The sequence below is a fragment of the Epinephelus fuscoguttatus genome, linkage group LG14 (genome assembly GCF_011397635.1).
Source record: "Epinephelus fuscoguttatus linkage group LG14, E.fuscoguttatus.final_Chr_v1".
Classification (NCBI taxonomy): domain Eukaryota; kingdom Metazoa; phylum Chordata; class Actinopteri; order Perciformes; family Serranidae; genus Epinephelus; species Epinephelus fuscoguttatus.
Window position 1 is genome coordinate 18,245,999 of NC_064765.1, and position 15,439 is coordinate 18,261,437.

At 40.5% G+C, this 15,439-nt stretch overlaps 2 protein-coding genes across 2 annotated transcripts in view; both read left to right on the forward strand.

Moving 5' to 3' along the window:
- The first annotated feature begins 941 nt into the window (after positions 1-941).
- nipal3 (NIPA like domain containing 3) lies at positions 942-9,142 on the forward strand. Its single transcript, XM_049595422.1, has 11 exons — positions 942-1,165; positions 1,451-1,519; positions 1,976-2,147; positions 2,271-2,330; positions 2,799-2,944; positions 4,701-4,797; positions 5,033-5,168; positions 5,281-5,369; positions 5,497-5,560; positions 5,959-6,053; positions 7,486-9,142. The coding sequence occupies exons 1-11, from the start codon at positions 1,097-1,099 to the stop codon at positions 7,671-7,673; spliced, it is 1,185 nt and encodes a 394-aa protein (XP_049451379.1). The 5' UTR covers positions 942-1,096; the 3' UTR covers positions 7,674-9,142.
- Positions 9,143-11,680: 2,538 nt separating this feature from the next.
- Positions 11,681-15,439, forward strand: part of rcan3 (regulator of calcineurin 3) — a 64,389-nt gene continuing 60,630 nt past the window's right edge. Inside the window, exons 1-2 of the mRNA XM_049595434.1 lie at positions 11,681-11,842; positions 15,003-15,268. Of these exons, the coding sequence (XP_049451391.1) occupies positions 15,059-15,268 (210 nt within the window). The 5' untranslated portion in view covers positions 11,681-11,842; positions 15,003-15,058. The remainder of the gene's footprint in view (positions 11,843-15,002; positions 15,269-15,439) is intronic.

Sequence of the window (15,439 nt, forward strand, 5' to 3'; positions counted from 1 at the left end):
TTAAAAATGTTCTACTCCTCTTTTATTGAGACAGTTTTAATATTTGCCATGATCTGCTGGTTTGGCAACCTTAGCATGGCTAATAAAAACAGGCTGGGAAATATTATATTATTTATGGTTAAACTTAAACTTAAACCAGGTTAGAGCTACCCAGAGGTCAAAGGCCATCCTGGCAGGCCCTCATCACCCTCATTCATGTAGAGTTCCATCTCCTGCCATCAAACAGGAGGGAAAAATCAAACAGATATCTGAGGTCTTTTCTCCCATCAGCAATTGTTTCTTTTTAAATTAAGTTGCATTGGACTCTGAACACTGCATCCCATTGCAATTCATAATATGGTGACATCTGTTGTACGTTATATGTACTTATGTCTATTCATTCATTCATTTTCTGTAACCGCTTACCCTGTTAAGGGTTGCGGGGGGGCTGGAGCTTATCCCAGCAGACACTGGGCAAGAGGCGGGGTACACCCTGGACAGGTCACCAGACTATCACAGGGCTGACACATAGAGACAGACAACCATTCACACTCACATTCACACCTACGGACAATTGTGGGAGGAAGCCCAAAATTCTTTGTGACAGTGAGGAAAGACAGCTTTATATTAAATAAAGTTTAAAGTTTAGTTTAAAGAAATATGCTTGTTCAATTATATCAGAGTATGAAATAAATTGTGCAATAAATATGCTTACACTTGCCTAAATGAGTGATAGGATGTGCTGTCCAAATACAGGCTGCCCTGTAGTAAATCTAGGAATACATTTGTGTGGCAATTTGTCCGTTTTTCAGTCTCACAAAAAGAGAAACACAAACCGTTGTGTTATCTGAATTATCTATGTGTAAGTAAATACCATAGACTGTATAAATAAATACTCGTCACTGTCGCGGTCACGTGATTGTAGCGTCACCGCCGTACGTCAAAGCGTAGTCTGAGACAGGTGGAATCAAACCCGGAAGTGAGATGCTCCGCGTCCCAAAGATGGTGTCTTCTTCAATACAATAGAGGATAAACACACCAGAAAAAATGGTGTTAAACAAATAATGTCGCGACGCGGAGATGAAATATCTGGTAACTGAAAGTGTGGCGACTGTTTATGATTTATAAATTGCCTCTGAGGGCGAAAATGTTGGCTATCAGGAGAGCCGACGGAGGCTCGTACACGGTGAGACACTTGACATACGGTAGTTTTTAACCGTCTGTCAATACTTTATTTTTACTTTTGTTTACACAGCAAATGTTAAAACACCCGTATGAATTTTTTATTTATCTGTCTTATGTGTATTTTGACGTCTAAAACTTTATATTGTCGCAAAACTGTGAAGATAACAGTAACGTTACTGTGTTTAAGATGCCGATGTATCTCTAAAACTACACGTTTGCGGTATGGTTTGTTTGATTTTACTTAACATAACTTAAATACATTAATATATCTGTCTTTCTTCTTCAGGATAATCTCATTGGGACTTTACTCGCTATTTTTGGAAATGTGCTTGTCAGCATCTCTCTAAGTGTTCAGGTACACACACACACACACACACACACACACACACACAACTTCCTGAAATATGTGCTTATATTAATGTCTGCTGTGCCATCCAAGCGTACACGGCTTTAAAAGTAAAGTTAATATGTCTCCTACGTGGCCTGGTTTTGTGTCTCTAACCTCTGTGTATCATGTCCTGTAATGCTTTGTGTCAACATAGCACTTCCCTTTAAAGCCAGGCTGCCATACTGCATTACCAGCTGTCAGTGGAAACTGAAATGAATGGAATAACATACAGATATCATTGTCACTGATTCGCTGTCTTGCCTATACTTCTAATTTACAGTATCTCTACTTCAAAACCATTCAGCCTTGTTTGTTTTCTCCAAGCCTACTCAATATGTTTGCTTTGTTTAAGCTGAGTATACTGCAGTAGGCTTTGTGTTTACTCATGTCACTTTCTGTTACCTGCACGCCTTTCACTCGCAGAAATACAGCCATGTGACGTTAGGGGACACCAAGGATCAGCGTGCCTTCTACCGCACTAAGACCTGGTGGTGTGGGTTTGTGCTGGCATGTATTGGGGAGGGAGCCAACTTTGTGTCCTATGCCTTCGCCCCCCTTGCTCTTGTAGCACCTCTGAATGCTGTGTCTATCGTCAGTGAGTATTTGTTCCCCAATCTCTGGATTTTAAACAGACATTTCATTTCATTGTAAACTATTTTAGAAGTAAATGCTCTATTGATGTGATGATTGCCTTGCCTTTCTCTTTTTTTTTCCCCAGCAAGCGCAATTTTGGGTCTCATTTTTCTGCGCGAGAAATCGAAGCCAAAGGAGTTTGCAAGTAAGTTCAGCGTGTGTGTGTAAGTGGAGACAATCAGATGCAAATGTTATGGGATTTGTGCAAATGTATGCAGATTTTTAATCAGCTTAACTTGACAAACTACACACTGCCTGCTCAGCTGCTGCAGTTTATGACTGAAGTAACACAGTCAGAAAATTTTGTTCACATACAGGCCATATTTTATTGACAAATTAATTTTGTAAGAACTAAAAAAAGTCGGGTGTCCCATGTACAAAGGCACCGTCCTTGCCGCAGCAACAAGGATTCCAGATTCATTCCCTGTCCTATCTAATAAAGGCATAAAAACCCTCAAAAATAATCTTTAAATAGATAAACTGTAAATGTATCTTGAGTTTCGCTGTTATGTTCAGTAGTGTCTCACGAAATCACGTTAAAGCAAATGTCCTAAATCATTTCCTGCTTACTGAAACTGAACACATGTCATTTTTATTCTGTGTGTTATTTCAGAGCAATATGGGCTGGCCTTCCTGGGCTGTATCCTCACCATAGGAGGAACGTACCTCTTTGTAGCATTTGGACCAAACTCTCATGAAAAGCTCAAAGCCGAGAACATTGTGAAGCACCTTGTAGGATGGCCTGTTCTCTTGTATCTGGTAAGGCATTTTCATTTACTGAGTAAGTTCTGAAGCACAAGGCTCCACACACAGTTGACTCAATTTGTTTCTGCTTTTAAATTGACACATATACAACAGTTGCTTTACTTGCTGCACCCATCATTTCTCTTCTGTCAATACAACCCCTTTAAAAGCAATTCAACAGCCCTGTGGTACGGGTTTGATGACTCATGCTCTATTTTAGCTGTCAAAGCCTTTTAAACAGCTTGATAAGACAGTATGCTGCGTCATTGACTCAGTGTTGGTGAAAGTCTATTTGTTACCGCTGTTCCTCTTCACCGGTTAATCTCTCCACCGTTTGGCGTACGTGTCTTTGTATCTCCCGTAATTGCGGCTGCAATTGACACACCAGGAATGCAGGCAGTAAACAAAGGTATCTGCACAAGTGAGTCATATTAGGTGGAATACCAATTACCAGTATGTGTCATCTATAATCGAGGTCTGAGAGTCACCATGTTTATATAACATTTAAAGATGTCGCACAGAGGTAATGAGAGGATAGGTAGGTACTCCCTGGATTGCTGGTGTAACAGTCACAAACATTGTGTCATTGTTAAATGTGGACAGGGGTTAATGTCTCCAAATACATAAATAAATACAGTATTCCAAACACAGGACAGCTGCTTTAGCCAAGAGGGACAGTGGTTAGAAGTTGTCCAGCATCATTAGGGCTACTACAGGACTTGATACCTGAGGTATCGAACAAAATAACCCTGCATCAAGTAATATCAGAGCCTCTCCAGTCAAAAGACACCTTCATTGATCATCATTTTGTGTACAGATCAGAAAAAAATGACTACTTGTATTGCTTTGCTCACAGCCAATTACAGCAAGTGTTTGTCGATTTAATGCGACGTGTGATCGGCCCACTACTGTAACAGCTGCAACCCATACAGTCTGTGGTGACATGTGTTCTTGCATGTGTGTGTAAGAGAGAGAGAGATGTTGATGAACAGAGCTCCTGGTTAGTCTCGCATGCTGATCCAAACTCCTCCTGTTTTTCCTCCAGCCTGTGGCCCTTTGCTGCATGTCACTCCCTCTCTCTCTCCCCCCTTCACGCTTGTCTGTCCTGTCCATTAAAGGCTAAAAGCCCCCCCCCCCCCCCCCCCCAAAAAAAAAAAAATGCGTAGGGATTATTTCAGGAAGAACATGGAATATGAGTCACGTGATAAAGCACCTCATCAAACATGGAGAGGACCTCAGGGTGGTTAGCTGCACTGTGTTTGCACGGCCAAAAAAAAAAAAAAAAGATTTGAAATGAAGTACTCTGTTGATATCAATGTGACTTTAAGGCACTGAAATTGGTACTTGTATCTGAATTTTTAAACAATACCCAGCCCTGGTCATCAACACAGACTGAGAGACACTTGGTGGGGTATTTCCTTTACACTACAAGCTGCAGCAGTTAAAAAAAGAACCCATCAAATCATGTCAGTCTCAACCACAATGAAACATTACTAAACTGGTATCTTCTGCAGGGCTGCTGTATCGTATCTCATGTTTCTGTTGCTGTATTTAATTATACATTATAATCTTTGGCTCTTCTGGTGCACATGATGTTCAACAAACTTGCACTGAACTCAGCCTCCTCCACCTGTGTTGTTATGAGGAAAAAATATTTGTCACTGCCTGTGATTTAGCAACAACTGTAGTACTTCCTGTTGTGGTTATTTGACATTAATTTGGTATTTGACATTAATTTGGTATTTGTTGTTGGTACTACTTTTATTGACAGCTCCTGGAGATCATCACATTCTGCCTGCTTTTATACTTCTACAAACAGCGCAGTGCTAACTATCTTGTTGTTATTCTGATGCTGGTCGCTCTACTGGGTGAGTCTTTGGCGTTCATGTTAAAGCCAGTCAATGTCATACTGCCAAAGTTTAGTAGAATACATCGCCACTTTTAAAAAATTGTATCGCAAAACATGAAAATGACTTTATTTTATTTATGTATTTCATGCATCCAGTTTTTTCTTCATATTCAAAATCTGCCTACACTGTTATCTTGTTAGTTCTGTGTTTAACTGTGCTTTCTTTTTTTTTTTTTTTTTACTTTGGTGCACAGGCTCCGCCACAGTTATCACAGTGAAGGCGGTGTCAGGCATGCTGGTTCTCACCATCGAGGGCAACATGCAGCTCGACTACCCGATCTTCAGTGCCATGTTTGTATGTATGGTGGCTTCAGTGATCTTCCAGGCCAGGTAAGTGACAGCAACGTCAAAGACTGAAAAGCGATTTTTCTTATTCTTTATAGGTGAACAAAATGTTTTAAGTGGTTGCTGTCTACCTTTTTTTTTTTTTTTTTTTTTTTAGATTTCTCTCCCAGGCTTGTAAGCTGTATGACTCCTCTCTAATTGCTTGTCTCAACTACATCCTCTCCACCATCTTTGCCGTGGTAGCTGGTGAGTAACGTGATTCTTTGCTGTTGATTTTCAGTTTGAGAAGTAGCTTTCAGAGTTGGAAACCTCTGCTTTGCTCCTGCTGCGCACCTAAAGTGTCATCAAAGATTTCTCCTTCTCTGGTTTTCAGGCGCTGTTTTTTACTTAGAGTTTAAGAAAGAAGATGTGCTTCACATCTGCCTGTATTTGTTGGGGTGAGTGATCGTCTGTCGTGGGCCTTTCTGAAAAAGACATTTTGGCATGTTGCAGTAGAAGGAGCACACTATATAAGGAAATTAATGATGGCTGAGTTTTATTTGGCTACTTCAGTTTTAGGATCCTGGTATCGTGCAGGCTGACTCACTGTCACGCTGACTATGTTTACATGCACAAAATATTCCAGTTTTTGCACTTATTCTGAAAAAGAGAACATGCCTACTAAGCTACATCCTTAGCTATATGGCTAATAAAAATGAATATACCACTAATATTGTACTAACATTGTATACATGTCCAAACATGTCCAAGATTTTGATATCTTGTAAAAAACAGTTGAGCTTTGCATCATTTTTTTAAGTAAAGGTTGTGACTGATTATTTTGTGCTTTGTACAGATCTGCGTTCTGTTTCCTTGGAGTGTTTCTCATCACCAAAACCAGGAAAAGGATCCAGGCCTTTGAGCCGTATGTCACCATGGATATGTCTAACGGTGGGTATAACTTTTTCAGAGGAATTTACTTTCCCTCACATGCATACAAGACAAAGAGAAAGCTTCATATAAAGGGTGGAAAAGGTAAACGTAAATGTACGAGCTTCAGTGTAGTTTGTAGCAGTCCAGAGGAAGGAGACTGATAACACTGTAAAAATCTCATTATCTGTTTTCAAAAAGAACTTCAGGCAGCGGTTATTACAAATATATGTTAGAGCTTTTAACATCTTTTAAACTACTTTACTCTCAAATCCAATTATATTCTCCACTCGCCATGTGTCTCTGTCTATTGTATCGTTCCTATTTAACCAATGTTTAGACTGATGGAATAAATGTCTCAGGACCATTTAGTCTTTAGGGTTAAGGTAGTTTAGTTTTAAGGGCCTTTGGTCTTATGAGTTTTGTAGGTTGTAAATGTTACTCTGTCAGACATGCACTGTATTTTTTTTTTTTTTTTTTAAATCTAGACAATGTCAATGTAAACACATTTTGAATACTATCTGCTTAGTGTCTCAGCCCTGTTCTAAAGCCTCAGATAGCTTATCAGTAGCGATGTCCCAATTCGATCTCAAAGATCAGGATCGCGGCTGATCGAGACATTTTTTAACAGATCAGGACTGGGTAAATTGAGCTACATAAAGGATCCAATCCTTTGTTAAACCTCAGCTGTCACACAGTTTTTTTTACCCACGAAGCTTTCATGCAGACACACAGTGTGCAGCTGTCTCCAACTCTCTACTCTCCTCCACTCAGCTGAGCGTCTGTTTTGTGTGTAAGAGCAGGGGCTGAGCACCGCCTGCGGCAAAACACAACCGACAGTAAAATGCAGTATGAGACTGTTTATCTATTTTTCCATTATTATTAGCGCTTGTTTAATTTCCGCTCAGTGTAAAAGTCTCGTGCATTTATGGAGCGTGTTCATCCACAGGCGGAGTAGAGCTAGACAGCGGTGCACAACTGACGACAACCACACTCACCACGACACTGCAAATGCAACAAAAGCCCTAGAGGCAAAAAGCATATAGAGTTTTATCTTGCAAAAGATAAAATAAAAAATAAACACTGAATGAAATAACATTCATTCAAGCTGCACTGATGCATGAACACTGGAGAATGGGCTGCTCTCTTAAAGGGACAGAGACACTTCCTCGAGGCAGCAACAAGGACAAAAAGATTTAAGGGAGTGTTTGTTATTTTTGACCGATATACTTTTTTTTTTTTTTTCTTAAATAAATAAAAATAACCATTAAGAAACAGCTTGGATGTAAGGATTTTTTTTCTTAATACACTGCAGAGCTTTTTAGTTGTCTGTATTATCTAAGAAAATAGAAGTATTGGATCGGAACTCAGTATGAACAGATTCTTAGTATTAAATGACTCAGATCGAGGGCAAAAAAAGCAAAAGTTCCTTACCTGTCCTCTCCATCATCAGGTGTCCCAATCATTCACGACAAAGGCACGGTGATTCAGCCAGACTCCAACGGTGCGTTCTCCTACGGCGCTCTGGTCAACAACGATGGAGTGGCTCCTGCTCCTCTGCCAGTCAACCTGGATCAACCATCAGTCGACTCCACATCCAGTGATGCATCTTGGGGCCCTCATGCCCTGAAGCAAGATTGAAACTGATTTTTAACTTTTCTCTTTTACATCATTCAACTGTAAAGAACATTCATGGACCTTGAAAGGCCAAGATGAATACGTTCAGCTCTTCACATATGCACAAGACCAACCTCCAGCCCAGTGGGAGGGTCCACTGGGTCTTTTTAATGTTCTCTTTCTCTGCCTTACACTCCTCTCTACACGCTTTCTTTTCTGAAACCTCTAAACAAAAAAACCTCGAATAGCATTCCTTTTTTTAAGAAGATGTCAGCTGCATTCATTCCAAAACTGAAGGGAGGAAACCTGAAGCTGCTGGACGTTGTAGCGGACGCACAAAGAGGGCTAAATATGACAGCAGAGACGGTGTTGTGCATGAAGCTCACTGCCTTCACTCTGCGTCAGCTGTACGATGTTAAGGACTCACTTACACGACTGTTAAGCAAACTTTCGCACATTAGCGGGAACATACAGGCATCCGTTCTTCCATTGAGGGCTGTGATGTCACTCCTCAGAGTTGTATAATGTAGCTGCACACTTGCCAATGAACATTTTGACCTTTAATATCTGCCTCTAACTCTCTTATACATGAGCGGTTTCACTCCACAAGTTTGTTCTCCTGACGTGACCAAAAAACGGGTGCAAATGTTGTAATTTATTGTGATGTATTTATTAATTTTCAAGTTAGCTTTTAGCGTGCCTTAATTAGTAGTTGTACACTGGATAGATTACTGTAACATGGTACATAAGCCAGGTAGGTGAGTGACGCATCACTGTAGCTGTTCAGTTATGATGAAACCCTTGAAAAGAAAGGTGAAGATGAATCAAAGTGAATCATGCTTGCATATTGACATACTGATAAATTATTTAAATGTACACTGTGAGTATAAAAAGGTAATATACCTTTGGAAGCATATGTCTGAATTTAGTTTTTAGCTAAAATAATTTGGTTCCCCTTTAAACCTGATGCCTTGAAGTTTATGATGACAGACAAATCAAGAAATAAAACTGAAAGTACGCACTTACTGTTGCAAAATTAACATGTGGTGATCCCTCAGTGTTTTACAAGCTGAACCATTATCCAGCAATAACTGTTTCATAATTAAGTTTAATTAAATACTTCCAAATGAATGAAGGGCTGTGTTTATTGGATACTCTCCATGTCTACACATGTGGCAGTGCATTTCTACAGTGTTAATGACGCAGATTCTTTCCACAGTATTCAGTACGTACATGTTATTTTGGTTTTATCATCTGTGGTTTGTTGGGTGTACAGACTCATCATTACATCATCATGTAAACCAACTGAAGCCTGTCTTGTTAATAAAACTGCCATCTAATGAAAGCAGAAGAGTTCACTGATGTTGCAAAAGTTTTTTTTATTGCAATGTTGTGTCATATAAACTTAATAATGTAACCTAGTTCTTGTGTATTTGATTGGTTGCAACAGGCCCTAATATGTGTGTCTCCATTAAATCAGACTGAATATGCCAGCTTGAAAAGGTGTGTTTTCAGACAGGATTTAAAGTTGGAAAGGGAGTCAATACTGCGAGTGTCGTGACGGGTAGAACAGCTGAAGGCTCCAGAACCCATGGTAGTCAAGCAGGCAGATGGTGATGTGAGTTGGACTGCAGAAGAGGATCTAAGAGTACAGGACGGTGCGTAGCTACGAAGGAGTTCAGACAGGTATGAAGGGGCTTAAAGGTGAGAAGGTGATCGATTTTAAGATCGATGTGATATTCAACAGGAAGTCAGTGAAGCTGCTGGAGAACAGGAGTGATATGATCTATATCTACGGCTGAATTCCATTTAGCTGCTTTGATTTCAGGTTCCTGATACCGTATCAGCTGGCTCACTCTCACCTGGAACACTTCGCCATCGTTAGTGTTATCATTAACACTTTTACCTTTGTGACAAGTCAAGATGTCTGCTGTGTGAGAGGCCTGTTTGCAGAAAGGTGCACAAGGTTTGCAACATGACTGGTGTTGAGATTTGGTGGTCAAACCCTGTTTTGTTTTGTCAGGGTTAAATCACACTGATGTCACTCGCCAGATCTGTCCTAACTGCTTATTTCTTTAATGATAATCATAAACAAGAGAGTCCTAACAATGTACCCTGACACTGCAGTATAATAGGCTAACACACTGCAGTGTCAAAGTACAGTCATAAACTGTGTGATAAGATATTGACCGTTCTACTAGAAGGAAAACTTCCAGCCCTTCAACAGTGGTGGAATATAACCAAGTACATTTACTCAAGTGCTATGCTTGAGTACAAATGTGAGGTACTTTTTTTTTTTTTTTACTTTACTTGAGTATTTTAATCTCATGCCACTGTTTACTCAACCATGATGATATTTTGAGTTATCAGTTTCTTGACATTTTCAGGCAAAACAACTAGTTGATTGTTTAGGTGGCAGAAATATTAAGTCTTCTTTCATGCAAAAACATTTCATGGTTCCAGCTTCTCAAATATGAGGACATGCAGCTTTTCCTTTTGTGGGAGCCACAATTATTGTTTGCAAACTCCAACCTATTTCTGTTTTCTGAGTTGACTCCATCTAGTGTCTGTGGATGGATGGGGATAGAGGGTGTGGCCAGAGCAGGAAGAAAAGTCTTTGACTGCAGACACTGTCCTTGCTTTATTATTTTTTTTTAGAATACTTACATAAGTAGATCAGAAGTGGTGTTCATGGAAGAAAAGCCATACCTCCAGTGTGGAACAAGGTCAAGCTACTCAGCTATGCACAAAAACTGCAGGTGCCCTGGACTGATTAGTCACAATTTGAAATATCTGGCTGCAACAGAAGGCTGGAGAGCGGACAATAATGAGTGTCAGTGAAGCATGGTGGAGGTTCCTTGCAAGTTTGGGGCTGCATTTCATACAAATGGAGCTGGGGATTTGGTCAGGATTAATGGTGTCTTCATTGCTGACAAACACGAGCAGATACTTATCCATCATGCAGTACCATCAGGGAGGCGTCAGCAGGACAATGACCCCAAACACACAGCCAGTGTCATTAGGAACTATCTTCAGGGTCCTGGAAGTGATAGTACGGCCCCCACAGAGCCCTGACTTCAACATCATGGAGCCCATCTGGGACTACATGATGAGACAGAAGGATTTGAGGCGGCCTACATGCACATGAGATCTGTGGTTAGTTCTCCGAGACGTTTGGTACAACAGACCTGCTGTGGTCCGTGCTGTTTTGAAGGCAAAGGGTGGTCACACCAAATACTGATTTGATTTTTCTTCTGTTCGCTCACTTTGCATTTCATAAATTGATTTAAAAAAAAAACAAACAATTAAACTTTATATTTACCTGCTTAAAACTTTGGCACAGTACTGTATTTTACGTAACATTTTCAATACAAGTAATGGATGGTATTTGTGGTTTTACTTGAGTAAAAAACTGCTCCTGGAGAGATGCATCTACCTTAGAAGCTGCACACCAGTCCAGTGTAAGGAGTGTGGCCTTAAAACAATATTTTCATTAATTTAGCAGTATTTGTGGAGCTATTATAATCCTATAATCCAGTATGCAATTTGGTGCGTGAAAAATCCCACTGTGGCTTCTTTTTGACACCATGTCGCCTCATGTTACTGAAATGAAATGCTGCAAAACAGCTTTTAAAACTAAGATAGCACAAATTAGATGCACATTATTTAGTGTGTGCAACAGGTGGATCAGAAAGCTGAGCTGTAACCTGTGTGTGAACATTAAATGTCTGCAGACATGTGACTACCTCGTCCTTCCACACCGGATGAGACAGCTGATTGACCCACAGGCCGGCTGATTTGTCTCTCCGGGGTGTCCTTGTCACGTCAAAGCGCAGCTCCCCAGCACAGCCCTGTGTGTGTGTGTGTGTGTGTGTGTGTGTGTGTGCGCCACTTCGCCGCTTGCTCGCCACCAATCTTGAAGCAGAGCATCCTCCCCCTTGCTGCAGCCTGATTGGCCGCTGCGAGCCTCCGCCGGCCTCTCATTGGCCTCACCTGCGGGGTCCTGACGCTGGAGTAGGCTGCATCAGATAGTGTCCAATAATCCAGTGATAACAAACAGGGACGCTCTGACAGCAGTCTGAAAATAAACAGAAACACAAGAGCAGCTTGTTTCTGTTTGACAAAGTCACCTGAACATCCTGCTGTTAGTCCGCGTGCAATGGCTCGCCTCGGCTTTCACTGACAGTAGTGAGGTGAGTAAACGACACCGGCTAGAGAGCAAAATAAGAAAGATAACTTCATGTGTTAGCGAGCAGCCTCCACTCTGAGCTAACTTTTCTATCACCGTCCTCTGTATCTTAGTTAAAGCGTCAAAAAACAGCGTTTTAACCATTAAATATGTCACTTTTACGCTTAATTCAAGCGCGTGCGGCGTTTTTGCGCACGTCCTTCTACAGGTCATGATATCCAGGGGTTTCCTCTAAGTGCACGCGATGCAAATGTTGATGTCACGAGCCGCCACGGCCATTTGTGATGCCGACATGTGATGCTATTGATGTCATTGCTCTCGCGTACTCTGTGTGCACCTTACTCAACAGACACTGATAAAGGGATGCAATTTTTGGTCTATAACTAATATTCTCACCGTATTTCTTCAAATTTATGAGAGATTAAAGTGAATATATGATGGTTTTGTGATTAAAATATGAATGACAACCTTCAGTCCCTTGAATGCACCACTAGATGGCACTCTAACCACAGTACAGTGATGGGAGTTTCATATTAGGGTCAGATATGACTTCATCATAAAACCTTTCTATTTTTTGCTTGTAGTCTTTTCATGTTTTCCCACGTGGTGCTTCCTTTTTAGATAGATAGATAGATAAGACGATATTAGGCTACAGACCCATATTATTGCACAGCATCATCAATTAAAACATTAATGAATACAAACAGTTAGAGCAGCATGATCAGTCTTACTGTATTCTAGTAAAGTATAGTGTAATAAAAAGTATATAAAAGTACTGTACTTGCCCTCCAGTCATTGCACACTGCGGGGTTTGGGGATTGTGCTAAATATGAGATTAAAAAATGAAGTAAAGTAAAAGTAATTTGTGAAATTATGATGATTAAAACATTAGTAATAATAGTAATAAACTTAATTTATATAGCACCTTTCAAAACATAGTTACAAAGTGCTTTACAAAACCAAATAAAACAAGATAAAAGTAATAAAATAGAATACAAATTGATATGATAAAAACATACAATAATAAAGCAGTTAAAATCATTGAAAGGCAGTTTGAAACAGGTCGTTTTTCAGAAGTGATTTAAAAGATGAGACTGAGTTTGCAGCCCTGATCTCAGGCATGTCTTTCCAAAGTCGAGAAGCTCTGACTGCAAAGGCTCTGTCACCTTGGAGAATTAAGAAGAAAAGGTGCACGTGAAGATCTCATGGTGCGAGAGGGAACCCCTCTGCTATATAACGTGGAGCGAGGCCTCTCAGGGCTTTGTAAGTAGTCAATAAAATCTTCAAATCAATTCTAAAAGCAACAGGTAACCAGTGCAGGGAGCCAGGATTGGTGTGATGTGGTTATGTTTTCTAGTCCGAGTCTAGATTCTGGCAGTAGAGTTTTGGATGAGCTGGAGGCCGGAGAGGGGTTGTTATACTGATGCCAGAGAGCAAAGAATTGTAATACTGGTTATGGATGCATGAATAATAGTTTCCAGATGTTTGTTCAGTAGACAGAAAAATAACTTAATCAAGTCTTTTTCTTAAGCAAATATGAAAAAAGTCACTGCCTCTGGCCTTTTAAATGTAAATATGAGCTGATTTTCTTAGCCCTCTATGAAAGTGAAATGAATATCTTTGGATTTTGGGCTGTTGTTTGAACAAAACAAACAATTGAAATTTATTTTATAGCTCGGGACAGTGTGAAAGACATTATCAGGGTGTCTTCAGGTCTTTAAAAAGTCTTAAAATGTCTTAAATGCAATGTTACAACAAGTCATTAAATAGTCTTGAATTTAAATGTATGAGGTCTTAACTACCACAAACATTTATCTAATTGAAGCCTTTTTATGTAAAAGTCCACATTTCTAATGTTACTCAAATGTTATCAAATGTTCAATCAATCAAATGTTACTGTCTGATACCTGTAGACAATCTGATCATTGTTTTTATATAATTTTATCATGGATTTAACATCTAAACAGTAAGTTAAAAAAAAATAATCATCAGATTAATCTACAGTTAAAACAGACAGTACGTAAAGCAATGTATAGGTTAAGGGGCCTCTAGGGCACAGGCCCAGTGGCCCCCCTGGCCTTCACCTGCAAAATGTCAATTAAATTAACACTTACCGACCAGGAAAGACTTCACTGAACTCAAAAAGATGCAAATGAACTACAAAGAGACACAAAAATACAAAGAGATGCTTAAGAACTACAAATAAAGGAGGCAAACCACCACAGAGTCTGTGTTTCTTGCTAGGAGCAGTAGTAGGGCCTTGTGCATATCTGTGCCCGGGGGCCCAATGTCTGATAATCCACTCTTGCTTGCAGCGCTAATACAAACAGCAGTACCTCAAGGCATCATTGAAAAATGAATCTCAGGACTGGGATTAAGTCGTAGATTTTCTCATAGTCACCAGCAGATGTCAGATATAACTGAACCATGACCAAACAGTAGGGATGAGACAGTGTATGATACTGTTGGAAATTGCGATAAAAAGCACACAATAAGCTGACTGTGGTGACTTTCCATTATTGGGATTATTGTGAATATCATGTCAAGCAGCACCGAAAGAGACTGCGGGGCAACCAGCAATAAAAGAGACTGCAAAAACAGCCTGCATACACATCAGCCTCAAAAAATGAAAAGGATCTTATTCAAGCATCGGCATATATCATATAGAAATGATGGCATTTCAGAAAGTTAAAAAGGATGCAATAAAAATATTTGTTTCCCAACACAATGAAGGGTAAAGTAATTTACTGTATGTTTTAGTGCCACTTAAAGCATAGGATTATTGGGATAATGTAGTGAGCTGTAATAATTTTCTGACATGAAGTCTTCATCATCCCCCGCTCACCAGACAGAATGTTATAATCAAGAGTCCTGACCTACATGTAGATCTAAACATGAAACTTCCACCTCTGTTTCTCTGCATTCCTTTTTTTTGTTTGCCTCATTTTCCTCCTGCTCATCTTTACCTGTCACTCCTTCCTTCATCTTCCCTCTCACTTCCTCTCTTTTATCTACCCCATAACTTGTGTGGTATTATCACTGACACCTTGTAATCTTCACGCACCACTGTCTCTCTATCGCCTCATTCTTTTCCACAAACATCCTGCCGGTATATTCACCTTATCTCCCAATCCCAAGTCTCCTAACCTCCCGTCTCTCCCCAGCTCCCAGCCTCTGTGGTCCCCACCTGCCTGCCAGCCGCCTCCTAAAAGGCTTCAACATGCTGCGAGAGAGCTCCAAGGCGTGGAGCAACGGCTCCGAGGCCTACAGCAGCGATCCAGAGGAGGACGAGGAGGAGGAAGAGGAGATGGTGTTCGGGGAGAGCGATCAGGACGGCGTGGCGGAGGAGATGATGGACCTGAGCGACCTCCCCACAGCGCTGTTTGCATGCAGCGTCCATGAGGCGGTGTTCGAAGAAGACGTACACAGGGTGAGATGGAGCAAACTCACTTTCTGGGTCAAATTCTGATGGTGTATGTGTGTGTGTGTGTGTGTGTGTGTGTGTCTGTGTGGGTTGGTGCATCAGTCTGTGTACGTTTGAGTCATCCTGCTGAATGTGTCAGCGCGTCCAAGATTCAAAGCCCAGCAACACATGCATGAT